The following is a 22,768-nucleotide window of genomic DNA, read 5'->3' on the forward strand; positions in this document are numbered from 1 at the left end:
ATAAACATTTGATTGTCAAAAAAATTTGTTCGCGTTGGATCCTACACAATTTTTTAATCGCTCAAAAAAAGCTCATGTCGATTGGTCGAAGAAATGCTCAAAAAATACGAACGCTGGGCTTCGTCACGTCTATGGCATCGTGACAGGTGATGAATCATGGATTTACGCGTATGAGCCCGAAAGTAAACAGCAGTCGGCTGTACGGGTGTTTCAAGATGAGCCAAATCCAACAAAAGTTATTCGCGCACAAAGCACTTCCAAGCAAATGGTCGCCTGTTTTTTGGGAAAAACTGGACATGTCGCAACCGTACCACTAGAACAACGCAGAACAGTAAATTCTGAGTGATACACAACCATTTGTTTGCCAGTTGTCTTCCAAGAAATTAGGAAAACCAATCGCCAAAGACGGATCACTCTTCACCAGGACAATGCGAGCTCTCACACATCGGCTCAAACGACTGCATTTTTGAGCACCCAAAACATCGAATTAATGGGTCATCCGCCGTATAGTCTTGACTTGGCGCCAAATGACTTCTTTTTATTCCCGTACGTAAAAACAAACTGAGAGGTCAACGTTTTTCGACACCTGAAGAAGCGGTTGCGGCATTCAGAATGCATGTTTTGGAGGTACCTCATTCAGAGTGGCAAAAGTGCTTCGACAATTGGTTCAAACGCATGCAAAAGTGTATAGATCTTCATGGAGAATAAAGTGATTTTCGATGATTAAAATTTGTTTTTGTTCTCTAATCCCGACATATAAAAGGCACCCCTCGTATAAGCCATTATTAAACTGGTGAGCAGCTTTGTAAAAAGTAAGTAGTTGCGTTAGATTTGCGAAATTTAAACTAGCGAAGATTGGTTAATATAAGACACTTAAATATTTCGGAAATTCAAGTAAGATATTGTTTTCAAAAAATATGTTCATTGAGACTAGAGATAGAAGTGCAACAAAAAATTACCCAATTCCGTCCATCTGAGCATAACTACATATTTTTTATTCAAGTCGAGATTAACAAAATTAAAGCCTTTTATTTATTTTTATTTTTGTCAATTCGATTAATTATTACATTATTATAAAACTAAACTTTTTCAGAAATACACACGCAATTAGTAAGCTGACTTGTTTAGTGTTTTGAGTTCGATATTTTCCGATTTTGATATATTAACTATAAGAACATACGTTGTTTGTTAGGAGTTTAGTTTATGGTTAAATTTTTACAAAATATATATATATATATATATGTCGGTCGGTTTTTGCTTGAACAAAGTTGATTAAAGATGAGCACTTTATCATCTTTTCAATCAGAATTCATCGAAAATCATAGAGAAACCGATGTACCTTCAGTGTAGTACTGTTTTCGTGCGAATTTTGACTTGTTAAATTTTTTTGAAAATGAGCAACAAGCCACAGCAATCGCTGGTATTACCGCGTCTTCACGATGTAAACGAGATCTATTCTAATAAGCCAATTATAAAGAGTTCAATCAAGAGCTTAAACATTACATCAACGTTGCCATTTATGAGGTACAAATGTAAGTGCCAAAGCTCGCGATAATGTACTGAACAATTTGGTTGACAGAAAGAAAAACTATGATATAAAGCCTGCCTTGGAAGTCGTAGAAGTCTTATGATTGAAATTTTTTTTCTACATTTAATGGCAAGATTTAAGAAAATTATTAAAAAATATTAATTTGTATGTTATTAGTAATTATTTTCGGCCGCCGTAGCCGAATGGGTTGGTGCGTGATTACCATTCGGAATTCACAGAGAGAATGTTGGTTCAAATCTCGGTGAAACACTAAAATTAAGAAAAACATTTTTCACGGTCGCCCCTCGGCAGGCAATGGCAAACCTCCGAGAGTATTTCTGCCATGAAAAAGCTCCTCATAAAAATATCTGTCGTTCGGAGTCGGCTTGAAACTGTAGGTCACTCCATTTGTGGAACAACATCAAGACGCACGCAACAAATATGAGGAGGAGCTCGGCCAAACACCCAAAAAGGGTGTACGCGCCAATTATATATATATTTGATATCCAAATTTAGTTTCGAACGCTAGATGGACCGCCTGTTTAATTTCACTGGTCCATAATAATGTTGAATTTATTCAAAGTTTTACTATAAAATATGCATTTAAATAATTGAATAATCCTTTACATAAAACATATATTTTTCCAGTCCAGTCTGTTCCGAGATTCCGGTATTAAAGGAATAGACTCTTCTACTTTTCCAAGTAGAAATAATCAACCGGCGATTAAATCTCTTGATTGGGTTGTCACTAATTCCATCATTGCACGCAAATGTCGGGCGTTTCTGAGCGAGAAGGCGGAACATTTCCGCGTACATTTGATATGGGGCGCCGTAACCGAATGAGTTTGTGCGTGACTACGATTTAGGAGTGCGTAGGTTCGAATCTCCGTGCATGAAAGAGACAAATTATAAAGAAGTTTTTTTTTAATAGCGGTTGTCCCTCGGCAAACAATAGCAAAGCTCCTCATGCCATGAAAAACCTCCTCATAAAATACCATTTACCAAGAGGGCATTACCACTCGTCTCTCTCTTCATATAGGGATTGTGAGTATGCCTCCTTCAACCTACAAACTGCTCGGTACAAGTAGCATTGCCACTTCGGCCAACACCGGATGGATTGTTATTCTGACACACACCGCTACGAAAAGAATTTGGTCAGAGTGGAAAGTCAGGCGCTGTTCAAAGGTGCTATCGCTCAAGGAAAAACGTCTCTATATTAGTTGCTTTGATCACAGATCATTGTCTCCTAGGACAAACATTCTTTAAGATTGACTATTGCAGAAGCTGCAAGAATGAGAAAGGGGAAGAGTCTGTCGGGCTTCTTCTTTGTCACTGTCCGGCGTGGCATGCCACAAGGTTTAGCTACTTCGGGTCATCGTTCTTGAATGATACTACTGACCTTAGGGATATAAGTATCAGCTAGATCAATGGGTTTGCACTTAAAACAAAATGGCTCAACGGGGAGTAGCTGGTAAACTGTGACTGTGGTATCACATTGGTTTAAAGACCGACTGCTACTTCCACCTACCTACCTACCTAAGTAGAAATATATTAGTTTGGAAATAAAAAATAAACCCCTTAAAATTTTTACGCAATTGGTTTAAAAATGTTTCATGATCAATTTTAGCTCCTGGACGATACCACGACTTCATCATGCCTGTCAACTTCGATTATTTCTGGGGGTTTATCGATATTTTTGACATTTACTTGAACATTAAAATGCCTGAACTGTATCGACAAAACCGAAATTGCACGTAATATTGTAATATGAATATACATACAAAATTTCTCTCTTATAAAATAATCCTAGAAAATAACGATACTTCTTTACATACAACCCTGTGTTTTCTGTGCTATCGATAATTCGTTATAATGAATGTAAGGAGAAACATCAAAATAAAAACTAAAAGAAATGGATGCCGGCAAAGAAAACAGATCTATAAACATAATTTTAATAAAATGTTTGTTAAATATCATATTATTAATTATGGATTCATTTTACAGAAAAAAGCCTATGTCTATAAACGTATTGTCCTCTTATTACTTATTATAAAATGTTCATGCGTATTGCTGCCATAATTTTTTGCAACCTCAGTAAACGTCGCATACGGATTTCCTCCAACTGTTTATTATTAGCAGCCAATTGCGCAATTAATTATATTCTCCTTGTCTTTTCTTCATATCATTAGTAATAATTAAAGAAATCAAAAACACCGAAATATTCCACCAAAATAATTTATATGAAGAAAAACCTCTCAAGGCAGTATTGACAGCTGATTGTCAATTTTGCAGGGAATCTGCCCTACGTGAACGGATCGATTAATTTGGTGGATTTATAGGAGATTAATGCATATGTGAACGTATTATAATCAGCTGTTACAGTATCTGCACCATAAACTCCATTCACAACTTCAGCGGTATGGCTTCTATTTTTGCCTTTATCAAAGAAAAACTATAAAACGTATCGAACTTTCTCTTTGTTGATTTCCATTGTTAACACCCTGTAACTCACGACTGAATGGATCAAACAAAAAACAGCAAAAGAATTTTTTAGTGTGAAATGTCACCTTGAAAACGAGCATAAGCTTAAATTGATCGATAATTTACGAGATATCGATCACTGCTACCGTTGGGTGCTACCGATAAAACAATGGTTTCCTTTTTCTCAAACTAATATTACGTTTGTTACAACCACAATTTATTTTATTATATAAATGCACAATTGACTGCTCTAAAGTATATATTACATTTTTTCAAATACATTTTACGATTCCTGAAGTACTCTTGGAAAAAGTGTAGTCGGTGAACCGAATATCGAATTAAACGAATTATTTTAAGACGCAAGGAGTCAATATTAAGCTTTTATTTCAAGCTTGGAACACGTCCCCCAAGCGTTGCAATAGAAATAGTCTATGCTGATGTCTATGCTAATCAAGCCGAATTAATGCTGACTACACGAAATTCATAATAATCGAAGTTTTCATAAAAACTGTGCTTGAGTTCATCAAAAATCAGCAAAGTCATCATTATAAATCAGGAAATTGAAATTTGGCATGTCTAAATCATCTATATATCTATTTTTTTGGATAGAATATTTTGGCGGAATATCATACAAAACAAAATTAGAATTTATTGGACGATAATACGATAATGCGGCATATTATCGATCAACATTTGTAACCGGTTTGTCCCGTATTCGCCTGATTTTCCACTTGACTTCTCTGATAACTGTTGTCGTAGATGAAAAAAACATTGTATAAACGTCATCCAAAAGGTTCGTACCGTCATTCTAAAGGACATTTGAATTACTTTTCGAGATGCTCTTAGATTGTGGAAATATTCGTATCGTTGCTGAGAGATATTACTGTTTTTTGTTTTTATTTTCAAGAAGCCTTGTTCACTTTGGAACACATGTATACATGTATGTATATATTCTTACCTTTCTGTCTTTCCGTTTGCCGAACGTTGTAGCACTTGCTCCGCCTATTGGATGTACAATTTGCGTTCCTGCCACATTGTCATTTTGTTGCATTTTATTATACTTTCAATGTTAAACAAGCACAGATCACTCACACAGACACTGTATCAATTAATACTGTGGCAAAATCGCTGTAGCTTAGTAGCAAAAATATATTCTCAATTTCGAAATTAGCAAAATTTATCAAAAAATATTATCAAAAGATTAGAACTGTTCCGTTTTTTTAACTTTCTCTAAAAATGTTTAATTCTGGAATATTTTAAATATGAACTTTAACACAACCATTTTTTGATATTCCCGTTATAAACATAATTTTTTATTTTTTTTTCTCTTACTTTAATATTAGTTCGATTGTTGTTGATTTAGTTTGTCTATTTACTTAGTCTTGCCATAAGTTCTGTTACAAGTTAAGTCCATTATAAATATGAAATTATAATACTTTTCTAATGAATTTTATTTAATCATGTAAATAATAAGAAAAAATTAAATTTTATTCGAAGTGGTCAATATTTGCTTTTACAAAAGCCTTCAAACGATTAGACTATTCAGCTGCAATAGCACGCACAGTTTCCATGTATATTGACGTCGTTGCTCGAACCAAAGATTGTTTGAGACTCTTGTTTAAGGTATTCGACAGTCCATGTGCTCCATTTCTGACCACAAACTGTAATCCAGTGGATTCAGATCTGGACTTCCAAAAGGAGAATCTTATGCGGCTATGAACCGGGGAATATTGTTTTATAGCCACTGCTGGGCGGTTTTTGCCTTATGGGCGAAAGATCCAATTGAAGAGAGTACTGCTCAACTGCTTCACCTGGCCTTCTAAGACATCCTCCTTGTACACTTTTGCCCCGGTCTAAATCCCTTTTTCGCAGAAAAGAAGAGATGTAACGCCTTTGCAAGACACTCCCCACCAAACTATTACGGAGCCTGGATGCTGTCCGTGCTGAACTCTTGGAACAACATTTTTTGGATCTTTAGAAGTTTTAGCACAGAATTTGTCGTTTTGCTTATTAAAAACTTCTTCAACAGTGCAAATTTTCACATCTGTGAAAAGAATATTTTCATGGTGGTTGCCCGCGTGCAACCGAAGAAGCTGCTTGCATCTGTCGAGCCTAATTTTCTTCAAGCGCGTTGTCAAAAGATGACGAGTTGAGCGATAGAAGGCTTTACATTTAATAATATACCTGGACATGATTTTCTGCTTTCTAAGGTGATTTCAGTGAATTCTTTCTGGAACGGCTTTTATGGCTACACTGGTTCGAACTACGCGAGGACGTCCACTTGTTTTTCCGTCTGTCACTTCAGACGTTTGGGAACAATGTTTGATCGATTGATTGATTAAACAAACAGTCTAGAAATACTCAGTTTTTCCAGCAACTCGTAAATCTCACTTGCACTTTTATCATGAATTTTTTCATAGCTCCCCACTCCATTGTTAACCAGCAAAATTTGCCACGAAACTGACAATGACAATGCATACGAACAAAAGCAACAATAACGGAACTTTTTTCTGGGGATTTGCTCTCGCCGTATGCATTGTAAATTTAGTGTGTTTCGAATATTTTTGTTAAACTTCCTTTATTTCCGTGGCTGCCATAGTTGAGAGTAGTCTATACTTTGGCCTGAAAAATATCTATGGTAATAGCTGGTAATGCGCCCTGTAGTAAATCTGTAGTGGAGTTCACCAACATATTCTAACGATATTCTCGTAATTCTCTTTCTTTAACCACAATTTTAACGACTTTGCTATTCGGTAACCCATTTCATAACAAAAATTGATAAGACAAAATCAGCTATTTTGGTTAGCAAGTCGAATATCGCAAATTAGACAACAACAATTTTGGTGTGGTTAACTCAAACGAGAAAATAAAAATTTAGCGGTTTTAAATAGTGAAATTATATTATTTAAAAGCTTTCTTATGATTTATCGCATGGAGAGGAGGTGTGAGCACTAAAACAGTGCATCGTCGTTCGTTCCAAGGTGTAGACAATCCTTTCCATTTGGCTACAGGGGAGTTCCAAAAACTGTTTCGCTATTTCAGTTTGGCAGTCAACTTAGAGGTTCCTGACTAACAGCGATCTAGATTGAAAAATATGAAAGTCGGGCCATTTTCAAGTTTATATTATTATTATTTGGATGTTATCAACAACTCATAGGTGAGTAATGGAGAATATCCATGATCCGTTATCGCCTCTGATGTGTCGCTTTTAGAATAGGATTCAGCGGGTGTGAAAGCCATCGTAGGTCTGTCTTTGTAGTTTTTAGCATAGGAGACACCAGTACAGGTCCGAATTGAGCGTTTGGCCATAGGGGAGCAGCTCATAGTGGATAATTCCCTGCCAATCCCACCAAACACACAGAAGAACCCTCCTGGCCGTCAATCCAGGCTTGGCCACCGTCTGGGCAGCTTCACCGCTTTTCGACCACGACCGTTTACGCTTCACGTTGTCGTAAGTGACCCACTTTTCATCGCCAGTCACCATCCGCTTCAAAAACGGGTCGATTTTGTTGCGATTCAGAAGCGATTCGCATGCATCCATACGGGCAAAAATGTTGTTTTGCGTCAAGTCGTGTGGCACCCACGCATCGAGCTTCTTTTTGAATCCAAGCTTCTTCAAATGGTTTATAACGGTTTGATGACTCATGCCCAGTTCTTGGCCGATGCTACGGCTGCTACTATGCCGGTCTCTTTCGATCAATTCAGCGATTTTATCGCAATTTTTGACGACAGGCCTTCCGGACCGTGGCGCATCTTCGATCACCTCTGCACCAGAACGAAAACGTTGAAACCATCGTTGTGCGGTGGAAATGGAAACTGTATCGGGTCCATAAACTGCACAAATTTTATTGGCAGCAGGAGATGTATTTTTGCCTTTATCGTAGTAGTACTGTAAAATATGCCGTATTTTCTCTTTATTTTGCTCCATGTTTGCGACGCTATAACTCACGAACGACTAAAAGCAAACAACAATTAATCAAACACGTGTTAGCACGTGAAAAAAGCTTTCCAAAAAGCTCTAGCGTGAACCGATGCGACGAATACAACTAGAACTACGCGCTTGCAAAGACAAACTTGCGGAAATACCGCAAGACTTTTTTGACAACCTTTAATTGGCGCGTACACCCTTTTTGGGTGTTTGGCCGAGCTCCTCCTCCTATTTGTGGTGTGCGTCTTGATGTTGTTCCACAAATGGAGGGACCTACAGTTTCAAGCCGACTCCGAACGGCAGATATTTTTATGAGAAGCTTTTTCATGGCAGGAATACACTCGGAGGTTTGCCTGCCGAGGGGCGACCGCTATTAGAAAAATCTTTTTCTTAATTTTGGTTTCACCGAGATTCGAACCAACGATCTCTCTGTGAATTTCGAATGGTAATCACGCACCAACCCATTCGGCTACGGCGGCCGTCGAAGTTTTACTGCTACAAAATACCGTTAAATGGAATAGTATTTTGATGCATGTTTATTTTCAAATAAAGTACAGTCTTAATTCGAACTATCGGAAAGCCTTGGGTTACTAGATCAAATACGATTGCTTTATTTGGTTATGTGGAATCAAATTATTGCATCTAATCAAGTGAACCGGAAAGGAAGAAAGTATAAGAAAGGAGTTAATGCATTCGTGATTTGCCACCACACTCACGTCACTGTCGACAGTTGCGAGTACAACAACACCGTTAACCCTTTTGCATCATTCGACGGAATAATCCGCGAATAAAAACTCTCTCTTATCACTAAGAACGGAATAGTCAGCAATAAACTATTTTTATGTTAAAGTTTGAGGAAAATAAATAATTTTGGTGAACTTGTAACATTCTTTTTCATTATAAACAGTAAAAGTCTTGCCGACGCAAGGTATTTTGAGTACATCGCGCATTTCGAGCGATGATGCTAAAGGGTATTTCTATCAATAGGTGCTTCGTTTGGCTGAGTAACGAATTGGACAATAAAGTAATCTCTCGTCAAACAAAACCCGCACTTTATAATACCCTCGTTCTGTTCTTCCTTTTATTTGGCGCAGAAGTTTGGGCGAATAGGTGAATTTAGTTTTGGTGTTTTCAATTCATTTAAGCCATGGCCTATGAGCAAGCGGTATTATACATTGAATTCTCAAATTTAAATTGAAGTGAGTTCTAACCGGTTATCAAAATATTTTTTTAGGAAAAAAGGGAAAATGAAGCAATGAAAGTGAGACACAAAACACCAAATATCGAATTTGTAGTGAATTTATATTAGTTGAATTTCACTCGGAAGTGAAATACACAATCTTTCCGTTATTTTATTGCTATTAAAAAAACTCCCCTTGTTAAAATCTCTTTCCAGCTTACAACCTGCACTCCTAATATCGGGTGTTTTTTAGCTGCATGAGAACAATCGATATCGATAACTATGGTTTGACAGCTGAAAATGACTGTGTAGACATTTGACATTTGTGTTCAGTAAGGTTTGGTAAGTCATCATGAATCGGTTAACGCCAAAACAACGCTTTTAAATTGTGGAAATTTACTTAAAAAAAAACAAAAGAAATCTATTCGCGAAGTTCATAGAACACTGGCCTGCCGTTATAGTGAATGGCGAGCACTATCAAGCGATGCTGACTGAATTTTTGTTTCCAAAAATGAATCAGTTAAACGTCGGCGATATTTGGTTTTAACAAGACGGCGCAACTTGCCATACAGTGCACTTAACAATCGATTTATTGCAATATTCAAGACACCATTGACCCCAGTAGTCAGTAAATCAGTAGTCGAAAATTGGACTCATCGAATGGACCACGTAACTCATAGCCACGGTGGATGTATGCCGGATATCATGTTCAAAAATAAATGCCACGAAATTATCTACCAGTTTATAATGAAACAAAAATTAATTCCAACAATACTTCTGTTTTGCATTATCATTTCAAGTTTTCAAGCACCTAAAAAACACCGGCCACTATTTTAGTTGCAACGCTGTTTCATTATAATTTAATAATTTTTCAATCTTGTGTTTGTAATATATTTACGTAGATTTTTAACTGAATATAAAATTTAAGCATTTATTTTTAATGGTAGCTTACAATTCGAAATTAGATTACTATACAACTGCCAAAAAATTGTTGTGCAAGTTTTCAATTTTAATTACCGTTCATGTTTTAAGTATTTTCTTCTTACGTCATATCTGTTTATGATTTTTATTTTTTACTTTTTGGTATTTATTGCACATTTTTAATTCTTCATAAAATTTTACTTGCGAAATTATACATATAATTTCATGTTTAATGGTGCTTCACTTTTTCTATTTTTAATTATATTTTTTCTCACCACTTACCTTAAAATATACACCATCATTAGCTTAAAGATATTATATATGAATAGACTCCAATATGCCTTAAAATGTGTCATAAAATGTGTTTTGCTGCGATTTGAAAGCAGCAAAAAACAAGAACTGAAGAAAAAGAAAAAACTCTTTGAAGTTTTAAAATGAGAGGAAATTATTGAATTAGCAGAAAGAATATCATAGCAAAAATCAGATTTACGAGGAGTACATCGTTCGATTCCGCTGCCATTACCGTGTTTGACATCATACATTTAACGAAGCATCTCTAACGTGAAAAATTTAAGAGAAAACTGGAACTTAATCCTCATCGTAAGCATTTACGACTAGAATTCGCTAAAGATAAAAAAATATCGACAGACCTCAGGGCTAATATTTTTATTTCCGTGACTTGATATAGGAAAAAAATTTTTTGCTAGATCCCAAAGCAGAGAAGGCCGCGTAATGGTATGGGGTGCCATTTTTTTACAGTTTTAATATAAATTTGGTTTTCCAAATTGCAAAAATTGCTTTTATTTTGACCTTTCGGCATGGCCACTCTATTCTACCGATGCAGGCGTCATAGGAAATGTAAGGGGTTGGCTTACAAGAAAAGTTTACAAACAAAAAATTGCTTCACTGATGCCATTAAAGCAGCATTGCTACAGATCAAGATTCATTACCTACAGTCGCTCCTTGATTCAATGTCCAATTATGTATTTAAAATAATTTCAACACAATTTTAGCACACATTGCCGTTAAAAAATTAATAGAGTAGAATGGGGTAAGATAGGTAATTTTTTTTTTGGAGAGCTCTTGCTACGGTGTTTTTGCATTGATTTTGAAAAATAAGCAAGAGTTTGAAAGATTATTTATCTGCTAACATTTTGGTTATACTGACTTATGTTTGGCAAAATATTTTGGAAGCTGCATTCAATAAGACAAAGGTACTTTTTTCGATATTTTCAAAATCGGGGGGCACGATAGGTCACTATATGTGAGGGGAAAAGAACAATGTACATGGCTTGGAAATTAACGTTTTAACTTTTATTTATAGAGTATGAACACTGCACATGTTATAAAAGTTAGGAATTTTTCTTTAATTCATCACGCGAGCACGTAATGTTTCGAACGGAATTTTAAATTGTTTAGAGGCCATCTCGGACTTCCGCGATTGCGTTTTTTACGTCCTCTTCACTTTGTTTCGGCGTTTTTCGCACATAGTTATGCACCATTTTGCTGCAAAAACAATTAAAATTTATTTTATTCAATTAAAAGTAGTGACCTATAATGCCCCCAGACGGCTGACCTATAGTGCCCCCAAGCACATGTTTTATGTTAGTGTCGGTATTTTTTTTAAAAACAAAAATATCAAAAAACTAACACATTATTCGTGTTCAGCATTATTTCCTACGTAAAATAAAACTCACCTAACAAATATTTACATACATTAAATGCACTGCACCGTAGAATAAAAAAAATGCTATGTCGGAGAAAAGCTCACAAAAACCTAAACGACTCCAGAACTAGGATAACTAATCAAAGGTGACGGCCGAATTGACAGTCGCGAACGTTGTTCCCCACCACGTATTCAATTCACATAAGACGAGTGACCTCTGCAAAAACAGTGCGACGAAAACCCCACCTACCTATTGTGCCCCCATACCTATCTTACCCCATTCTACTCTACTTATGATAGTGATCGATTACCCCGACGAAAAAAAAATATTTTTTTTTTGCCACGAAAAATTTTAGACATATGTATATGAAACTATAGATATTACACAGTAGTGGTCCATATTCAGTTTTTCATTTTCTCAACAAATAAATTTTTTGAAAGACTTATAAATTTCAGTTAAGGGGAAACGTAAACAGAGGCGTCCATGGCGTATACTTTATTTCATAGGTAATTCGGACTAATGATTCCTTCAAAAAAATCACGAATTTCACTACTCACATCGAGACGTCACTTTTGAAAGACCCTTTACATAAATTTTTGGTACCTCTGTTTTATTTACTTTTATTAATTACTGAAAAAATATAATAAAATAGAATATTATATCGTCCCCTTAGTATTAAAATAGCCTATAAATTTTTTGGTGTTTTGAGAAAATGAATTTCAAACTTTTTGTCGAAAGAAGCTCTCGCTCAAATCTCGTTATGTCTGTAAATATTTATTATTTTTGACCGACGTTTTGACCCACTTTGTGGAACTAGAATTTGACAAAATTTTGACCACATATAAAATCGACGATGGAGAATCCAAAAATTCAATAAAAAAAATAATAGCCTATCAGCACATAGCGCGTATTTCAGTAAAATTTAATTTGGGCTGGCTGTTAATTTTTAGATCAGGTAAACTTAAAAATTAAACAGTGATACGGTTCATGAAGTCCCAGAGGATAAGATGGCTCGGACACGTTATGAGAATGCCCAAAGAGCGTTAAGAGTTTGAATTGTGCCCAATTGGAGACCGTAGATGAGGACGCCCAAGAAAAATATGGCTCGAAGATGTGGAAGCAGATCTTAAAACTCTAAACGTGAGGTGTTGGAAAGATGTGGCTTTAACAGGGAGAGATAGCATGTGGTTGTGAAGGAAAAACTGTGATGTTAAGAAGAAGAGAAGAAGTCTATAGACAATGAGAGTTACTGCTAACAAAAAGTGGGCAATGTTTTTACCCGGTTTTAATTATAATTATATCGAATCGATTTATAGTACTAGTATATCTTCTATCCGTTCATATAACTACAAACTCTTACTTAACCATTATGCATAGGGAATAATTGTCAAATTAATAAAGTTGTATTCATTTTCTTAGGCTCATTTCTGTTACCAAGTTTGAGTAATTTTTCTTCATTTATAACAGAGAATTACCATTAAATGGGAGTTGGGCGTTATAACTGACAGATTTCGCCCGTTTTCAACAACAAACTTGAAAAAAGAGTAGTATGTGTGCCAAGTTTCATTGAAATATATTAATTTTTGCTCGAGTTATCATGCGCACGCACGGACGAACCTGGCTAAATCGACTTCTCTCATCATCCTGAGCATTCCGGTATACATAAGTACGTCAATATCTATGCCGATTCCTTTATGCTGTTGCAGACAAACGTTAAATGAAGAAAAGTATAATACCCTCGAACACTAGTGCGCGCGGTTATAATTAATAATCTATACTACACAACAATTTCAGATGCATTATTTTTATGTACATCTTCTTGCACTTCACGTGCTGTGTAAATAAATATTACGAATATATTTGGCTAGCTCTATTGCCAAATCAAATTCTTAATTTTTAGGCACAATTTACAATAAGAAAATTAACCAAAAAAGAAAAACCAAAATAGTTCAACAAAAGGAAAACAAAGTGTTTTTGCCAGAGAGTAAAGTGCATTATTTTTGACTTTCTGCCAACTAATAAAAATAATACTCAAAAACCAATTCGTCCGACAAAAAAATGTATATCAAGTTCACAGTTTTTGGTGAACAACAACAAACAAATAGAAAGTATTGAAAAAGCTGAAAAAACTGCAGTAGATAAAATAAAACGGCAAAGAATTAATTAACTGATAAAAAAATAATACAGTCGAAATGCAAGAGCAAAACTAGCACTGTTTTTTTTTCGAAATTGCATAACTATGTTTATACATATAAGCAATGTTTTTCGAACTTTTTTTAAATTAATATTCACTTCTTTCATTTGTAGCTGCACTCAACCGAATTGTTTATATAATACGTAAATTGTTAACTCTGATCTCTATATTTTTGTATTTACATATCAGTATAGTTCGCACTAACAAGCGGCACACTCAAAACTTTTTTCAATATTGTTCTAATTATCGATACCGCGTGCACTTAGCAACACCGAGACATCGGAAACTGACTGATTGCCATATTTGTTGTTAACTATTAGTTAGCACATGGGATGTGATGAATGGTGTGTGTTGGTCGCTTGGTGCATACTTTTCGTATTAACAGTGAAATGCACAGTCGGCCGCTTCATTTGTACCGTTGCATTTCGGAGAGTTTGCATTTGTTTGCAAAAAATGAAGAACTTCAATGGAATAGAACGATAGGCGCGAGTTAAGATCTATGGGAAAAATTCAACAAATTACTCGACCACACAAATAGGGTGCTTTTAAGAGGTTGAGTACTTAAAATGATAATACAAAACAGAAATATTGTTTGAATGATTTTTTTTTTTAATTTTTTTATGATTATCTGATATATAATTTCATGGCATTTATTTTTGAATATGATATCCGGCATATGTCCGCCGCTGCTACGAGTTACATGGCGCGCTGTATGGCATATTGCGCCGTCTTCTTGGAAGCAAATGTCGTCGATGTTTGGCTGATTAATTTTTGTGAACAAAAATTCAGTTAGCTTGGCTGGAGAGCGCTCGACATTTACCGTAACGGCAGTTCCTTCCTCACTTCAAAAGAAACAACGACCGATGATGCCGCCAGTGCTTTATGAACTCCGCGAACAGATTTTTTCTTTTATTCAAAGTAAATTCCCTCTTTCAAAAGCGTTGTTCTGGCGTTCAACGATTCATGATGACATGGCAAGCCTTACAAAACAGAAATTCCTACACCGTTAAATTACGTTCACATATGCAGGAATTAGCAATAAATCCACAAAATTAATCAACCCGTTAACATATGGCAGATTACTTGCAAAATTTACAATCAGCTGTCAGTAATGTTTTGAAAGGTTTTTCTTCATAGAAATTGCTTTGGTCGAATATTTTGGAGTTTTTGGTTCGTTTAATTATTGTTAACGATGTAAAGAAAAGACAAGGAGAAGGAATAGCTAATTTAATTGCGCTGAATTGGCTGCTAGCTAGTGACAGTTGGAGGAAATCCGTAAATGACATCGACTAGGTCGATATTACATTTTATAATAAACAATAACAGGACAAAGCGTCTATGGGCACAGGCTTTTTACTGTAAAATTAATGCATAATTAATAATATTTAAGAAACATTTTTTTAGTATTATGTGTACAAATCTGTTTTCTTTGCCAGCGTGCATTTTATAGGGTAGGCCATGTAAATTTTGCTTTTGGATCGGCTATAAAAAAAAACTAATCAATATTTTTTCAAACTTTTTTTTATTTTGAAGATTGAACATTGTCATGTATGAATAAAAAATATCGTTCAAATGTGCCACGACTGGCTTTAAAGTAGGCCACTCGGTCAACCCAATTTTTAAGCACATTTTCGATTGTTTGGGCTCCAATTTCATGAATGGCAACTTCGATTTCATGTTTTAAAGCACCAATCGTCTCTGGATGGTTCGCATATCATTTGTCCTTAACGGCTCCGCACAAAAAATAGTCCAACGGGCTTAAATCACAGCTCTGAGGCGGCCAATTGATATCGAAATTTCGGCTGATTATTCGGTTTTCAAAAACGGTAGCCAAAAGTTCAAGTGTAACTTTGACAGTGTGACAAGTTGCACCGTCCTGTTGAAACCAAATGTCGTCCATGTCATCCTCTTCAATTTTTGGAAACAACTCGTTGAGCATGTCACGGTAACGCTCGCCATTTACTGTAACCGCGGCTCCTCGCTCATTTTCGAAAAAAAATGGCCCGATGATGCCGCCAGACCAAAATCCGCACCAAACAGTGACTCGTTGTGGATGCATTTGCTTCTCTACAGTAACGTGTGGATTTTCTGAGCCCCAAATCCGACAATTTTGCTTATTGACGTAGCCACCGATGTGAAAATCAGAAAAGAAGAAGAAGACTCACCACTTTGGAAATAGGTTTTCAATATTTCCCAATTTTGTTCAAGCGCATAGCGTCCCATTTCGTAAATGTCAAACCTTTAAGTAAATTATGAACACATTTGACATGCCATTTGTGTTACCATTCTCAAAAAAATAGGTGGTTCAAAAAGCAAACGCTATATGGCCCACCCTGTATTTAGTTTTTACTTAGCTATTCCTCGCTAACAAACCATAATTATCGATATCGATAGTTCTTATGTAAATGAAAAAACACCCGATACATACATGTGCACATGCTCATATTGTGAACTTTTCAGAAAATTGTTTTACGTCAAATTCTTTCCCCTTTCAAATATGCAGGCCAAATGGAAGAGCTTTCACGATCACAAGCGATCTCGCTTACACATAAATATGTTTGTATATAGGTACGAGTGTGTTCATATAAAGTTCAATTAATAAAGTTCTATGTACAATAAAATCTTAAAGCATGAAAGAGTTGCTTAATTAATTTTCAATGGGCGCTCAACGCTCAAGAGAAAGCATAAATACACAGGTACAGCTACCCCTTCACAGTGAACATTTAAGTGTTGAGTGTATATGCGTACAAACTGCCTATAGTCTGTAGTTGTTATACTTCTAAGTTCACATTCCGCTGCTTATGAAAAACGAATAAGTAATATAATCTAGAATTTTTTCAAATTAGAAAAAAATGTAAAACTAATATACCTCTGGTTGTAAATTTAATTTTCTGTTAGTACTTTTTGGCTGTTCACAAGAGATTTGATACGACTCATTTGTCAATCCTCCATTACCTCCATTATTGACGAGAAAATTAATTATTATATTTTATTACTTAATTCAAAACAAATTTAATATACAAAGTTTTCATAAATGGATTAAAAAATGCTGTGCTGTGTAACACAATTTTTGTGGACGCAATAAATCCAACTCTGGATGAAAGGCCTATACCCATTTTCTGTGGACTCACAGTGAAATTTTAGGGAAAATAATTTTTTAGAACATTTTAACCCTCTAGCAACCTTCAAAAGGCCATTTAATTCGGACTTTCTCAAAAAGGACCAATCCGTTAAAATATTATTTATTTTAACTTTTGTTTCATTTATTCTAAAAACACTTAGGCGAAATATGTAGTCCAAATTTAAGATGTCCATAGCAAAGAAATTTCACCAAAGAATGTAAAACGATTTTGAAGTTGTATTATATGTCTTTAGGTCTTTCATCCAGAATTTGAATCAATCTGTGCCCAGTACAATTGTTTCCCTGACTCATAGAACTATTCTTGAGTTCAATTTTAAAATTGTTTATATTTTGATTTTAAAATTTCAGCAACCGTACTATGTATAAACATTTTATGAGACTTAAAATGGCAAAATAAGTGTGAAGCTGAAATCGCCTCTGTCCTTTGTAAAACTCGAAGAAGCCTGAAAATGATGAAATCTGCTAATTATTGAATTGCAGCCGGGATTTGAGCTACGACTATAATCCAAGTTTTAAGGCTGTAGTTAATCGGTAAATTGCTTAAAAATCGAATGCCAAGTTTTTAGTGAAGTCTCGAATAAACAAAAAAACGATTTGATATAAACTTGGTAAAAAAAAATAGAGACCGATAGAATTATCATATTACCGTTACTATATAGGCCGCCGTGGCTGAATAGATTTGTACATGACTACCATTCGAGAGTGCGTAGGTTCTAATCTCCGAACATGAAACACCAAATGATAGAAAAAGTATTTCCTATCAGCGGCCAGCCCTCGGCAGGCAATAGCAAACCTTCGAGTGCATTTCTGCCATGAAAAAACTCCTCATAAAGACGCATCTGTCGTTCGGAGGCGGCGTAAAACTGTAGGCCCTTCCATTATCGGAGTGGAGGAAAAGCTCAGTAAAACAAGCAATAAAGCAGCTATTACATTATACTTATATGGTATCTTTTGTTTTGTTTTCGTTTGCTTTTATGTTATAGAAAAATAAAATGTTCACTTACCCGGACCAAACCGCATATATCATACTTAACTTTTGACTACAATAAAAGTTGCAAACCCCTATACCCGGTTATATAATTTATACCCCAACGATTTCATGCACTTCTCTTTAAAAATATTAGACTGATGAAAAACACGTGCTGGAAATGCCCAAAAGAAGAGGAAAAAAGCTGTAATTTTCACCGACAGCCCTTCAGTCTTGGAAGTCATAAAAATCATATATAACAACAACTGGGACACCATAAATATCGTACGGGGTATGCTCTACCAGTCCTGACGCACCAAACTTTTGCACCAAATGCACCAATCTTTAAAATCCCTAGCATGGTTGATCTCTTACGAGCTAATCGCCTACAGTACCAGACACAACAAAGCGTCAGAAGAGCGCACACTCCACATCACCACTACCCAATCATAAACACACACTACTCAATAATACACTCACCTGCCACAGGTATACCCAACTACAATTGGAAAAGAAAAACATTTTGTATCTCGCGCCTTCGCCTTATCCACACAAACGTAACATATTCTCACCTGCTAAGCAATCAACAAAGCAGCAACTGTCAACATTGCATCACACACCTCACGGTCAAACATCACCTCGAATGCCCGGTACTCCACAGAATTAGATCAACGTTCTTAAATATTCACAACCCAATCAACCTACTGAAAACTCCCACAATTCAGAACATCAATACCATTTATATGTAATTACGTTCGAGCCATCAACGTTAAGATATAATCTGCTATTTTACATAATCGTCACAGCCAATAGCCCTGGTAGCTAGCGATGTAACCTAATAATAATTTAATACTTTATAATAAATTTAATTCAGTAAATAAATAAAATCTAGCCTGAAATGAGTTTGTTTTATAAAAGGTAATACCGTTTTGAAATGACATATTTTTTACTCCTTTCTCTAAAATTTGGGTAACCTCACAAACGCGATTTTGCGTTATCTTGATACGCGATTTTTACTACATATATACAAATAACATACTTATAACACGTGTACATTGAAATTAATCTAATCTAAATATAATAAAGTATAATAAAAATAAAATTTTATTACACATCCAGCTACTAATTGGCGCTTTGAAGCTTTCCATCTTTGACTCGAGCGAAAAATACAAAAATATTACTGGGTTCATTGTTATTTCTGTAATGCTTGATTTCATTAATTATTCTATAAGTGTCGCATGGCTATGAATCTCACATTCGACTTAAACGCATAATTTTTTTGTGCTTTTTGGACATTTTATAAATGTTATTTGTATGGAAGTAAGGCGAAGGATGTTACTGTGAACAAATTTTAATGCGCTTCGTATTGCATGCGGCTATCCAGTCTCGCGACATTTCACGAAATTATTTGCGCTACAATTGCTTTATCACTCACGAATACAGCGATTCAGTCCCAGTTATCCTTACCGATTATACCGTTTGAGCAAAATCAATTTTTTTGTTATCCCGAAAATATTGCATATGCTCGCGGAACTATAAGTTTATATAGAAATGCTGCATACTCCGTTTCTCATGAAATTAGTATTTTAAAGGACTGTTAACCCTTTCGGTACATCTTTTTATTGCGCCATCCAAAAAATCCAAATTTTTGTCTGAGTATTTATTTTAGGACCAATAACAATACAAATAATTTTTTTTTTTTTTTTTTTTGTTAAGTGATTTTTTTTTAATGTTGCCATATGGCAACAAATGTTGTGTATTCGTTTCAATCGCAAATAATCTTCTTCTGCAATCTAATCCAAGTTAACACCTTACGAAAAATTTGTTGCCATATGGCAACAAGCTTAGTTTTAAAAATATTTATATGCCAAATGACAGATTGAACATTTTTCTATATACTTTATTCAAAAATTTTTGAAAACATTTGCCCAAAATACCTCAAAAATCTAAAAATGCAAAATACAAATTTCAGAGTGAAGTGCTATATGCCAGAAGGCTTTCTTTAAAAATGTTGTATTACCGATATATAATGGGCGGTTATTATTTATTTTATTTCTGTTTAACCATTAAACTTCAATTTTTGAAAATATGTAACAAAAAAGTTGATATTTTTTACAAGAGAGTGTTGACGGCCTTTTAAAGTTTACTGTTGCCATATGGCAACAATATCGCGAAAGGGTTAAGAGTCAACGGGCAAAGTAAACAGAGGCATCCATGGCGTATACTTTATTTCATAGGAGGAAAGTTAAACAATTTTAATACGTTTTTATAAAATAGCAATAAGAACGAAGTAGAGATGTGTATGCATTACATATACCTTTAAAATATATTTTTCTCAAAATAATTCATTACGAGATCTAAAAATGTTTAAAGATGAAAGTACATTATTGCATATTCACTATTTTTTATTTAAAGCTGAATATATCCTTTTTCGTTTGAGGTATGGTATTTAAAACCATTCTTCACAAATTTAGGTCTTTGAAACTGTAAGAGATCCCTTGATGAGTAGATGGAAAACGTGTAAGCAGAATTGTTAAAAAATTTCATAGAATTTCTCTAGGAAGTAATTTACAGCATACGCCCGATATGAATCCTTTTCGAGACAACTTTTAGCAAAGGTATTAATTACTTTTTCAATCCCTTGGAAGTAATTTGAAAAGTAACTTTTTTCAATTCCAATGCAAAAAATAATATTTTATAGTTGGAATTAATTACGTGCTATTAGAAAGGAATTAAAAATATATCCTTTAGTTTGCAATTTCTCAAGGGAATTCGAAGTGATCGTCGGAAAGAGCATATCGGGGTGGCACCTACAAATTAAAATAATCACCCAACCGTCGCCGAGATGATCGACAATGTATTCGCCTTTCTAAATGCTTTTACTAGCAGTGGTAATTCCTTCCATTTCTTTAAGTTATTAAAGAAAAGATCTACTATGTGAAAGTTGACTACTCGTCGAACGGATAAAAAATCCATAGTTCTGAAATATATAAAGGGTTTGTCAATAAGGGCGGGTAGATGTTGAAATGGAATAAAACTGCGTTTGTTGTGTGGCAGGTAGCGCCGTCCTGATGGAACCACATGTCGTCTAGGTCCATATGGTTCAATATGTGCCATAAGAAATTGGTTATCGTCGTTGTGTAGCGCTCGCTGTTGACGGTGACCGCCTCACCAACGTCGTTTTCAAAAAAGTACGGACCAATGACGCCGCCGGCACAATATCCACACCAAACGGTAACTTTTTGAGGATGCATTATCACCTGGTGAACCTCGTGTGGATTGGTGTCGTCACATATACGGCAATTTTGTTTGTTAACACAGCCATTCATCCAAAAATGCGCCTCGTCACTAAAGATGATTTTTCGCCCAAAACTGGGATTCTCTTCCAAACGATTCGAGCCCAGTCAGCGAACAAACGGCGTTGTCTATGGTCATCAACTTTGAGCTCCTGGGTCAGTTGGATCTTATACGAGTGTAGGCCCCCCAAGTCCCGACGCAAAATTCGCCAAGTTGAAGTCTGCGAAAGGCCAAGTTCTTGTGCACGGCGACGAATAGACTGCCTCGGATTCTGCTGTACACTTTCATGGACCGCGGCAATGTTCTCGGTTGATCTTGCGTTCCTTGAACGTACGGGTGTTGGCTGATTGTTTACTGACCCGGTCGTCTCAAATTTGGCCACCAAACGTTGAAGAGTCGACTTTGAAGGGCCACCACGTCTACCGAAAAATGGGCGCAATGCGCGCAACGTTTGCATTAATGAACACTCATTTTGATAATAAAGTTTTATCATTTGAACGTGCTGTTCAATCGTGTAACTTGTCATGATGATTTGGCATAAACAACTGAATAATAAACAAAAGATTTGACAGATGTCACCAAAACAAAATGGCTGCCACAGGGCGCCAAAATCGACCCGCGCCAATTGAAAACCCCTTTATAATGTACTGAAGTTAGAAGCAGATAGAAAAAGAGTAGAAAGAGTCGATTTTTGACTTAAGCCAGATCCTCGTCTTCGCTGCCAGCATGACATTTAACTGCATTGAAGAAGAAGAAGAGCATTCCCATGGTAGCCGGTTCTACGTTACCGGAATGGCTTGATTTTTTCCCGAACAAGGACGGCCGCCCCAGTAAACTAGCCCTGTTTAGTGTATCGTACCTCACTGCATTGAAGAAAGCGATTTCAATACAACAGCTTTTTACCTTCTTTTAATTATTTATTAATCACTTAATTATTATTAATTACTATTAAAATTACTTTCGAGGAATCGTAAATGGGATTGGAAGCAAAAAATATATTTTTAACTCCATTCAACGGAGTTCAAAAAATTTATTGCATTCTCAGTTTCTTTAAAAAATACTTGGAAACAAATTGCATTACTAGCACATAATTAAATCCAATTACAAATTTCAATTCCGTGTAATGGAGTCGAAAAAAAAAACAAGAAACATGCTTACAAGGAATTGCAATAACAATATTTCCCAGGAATTCAAAGAAAAAACTTCCAAGGAATTGAAAAAGAAATGTAAGACATTAAAAATAAAAATTCGAAAGAATTAAAAAAACTTTCTTATAAAGAATTGAAAAAACGAGTATAAAGAATTGAAAAAAAAACCATTCGAAGGAATTGAAAAAAAATTAATGGAATTGAAAATGAAAATTCTAAGGAAATACTTTCACGGATATGAAAAAAAATTCCAAGGAATTGGAAATAAAAAGTCTAAGGAATTAAAAAAAAATGTAAGAAATTGAAAATAGAAAC

The 22,768-nt window shown here is 35.3% G+C and overlaps 1 protein-coding gene across 2 annotated transcripts in view; it reads right to left on the bottom strand.

Annotated features, from left to right (window-relative positions):
• The window catches only part of LOC128871957 (progestin and adipoQ receptor family member 3), a 66,567-nt gene extending 52,477 nt beyond the window's left edge, over positions 1–14,090 (bottom strand). The window contains exon 1 of one of the 2 annotated variants that reach the window (XM_054114162.1): positions 13,998–14,090. In XM_054114162.1, the coding sequence (XP_053970137.1) occupies positions 13,998–14,006 (9 nt within the window). In that variant the 5' untranslated portion in view covers positions 14,007–14,090. Of the gene's footprint in view, positions 1–4,967; positions 5,077–13,997 lie in introns of those variants that run through there. The other variant, XM_054114161.1, reaches the window with a different exon arrangement.
• Positions 14,091–22,768: the final 8,678 nt, after the last annotated feature.

Source organism: Anastrepha ludens, chromosome 2 (assembly GCF_028408465.1).
Source record: "Anastrepha ludens isolate Willacy chromosome 2, idAnaLude1.1, whole genome shotgun sequence".
Taxonomy (NCBI): domain Eukaryota; kingdom Metazoa; phylum Arthropoda; class Insecta; order Diptera; family Tephritidae; genus Anastrepha; species Anastrepha ludens.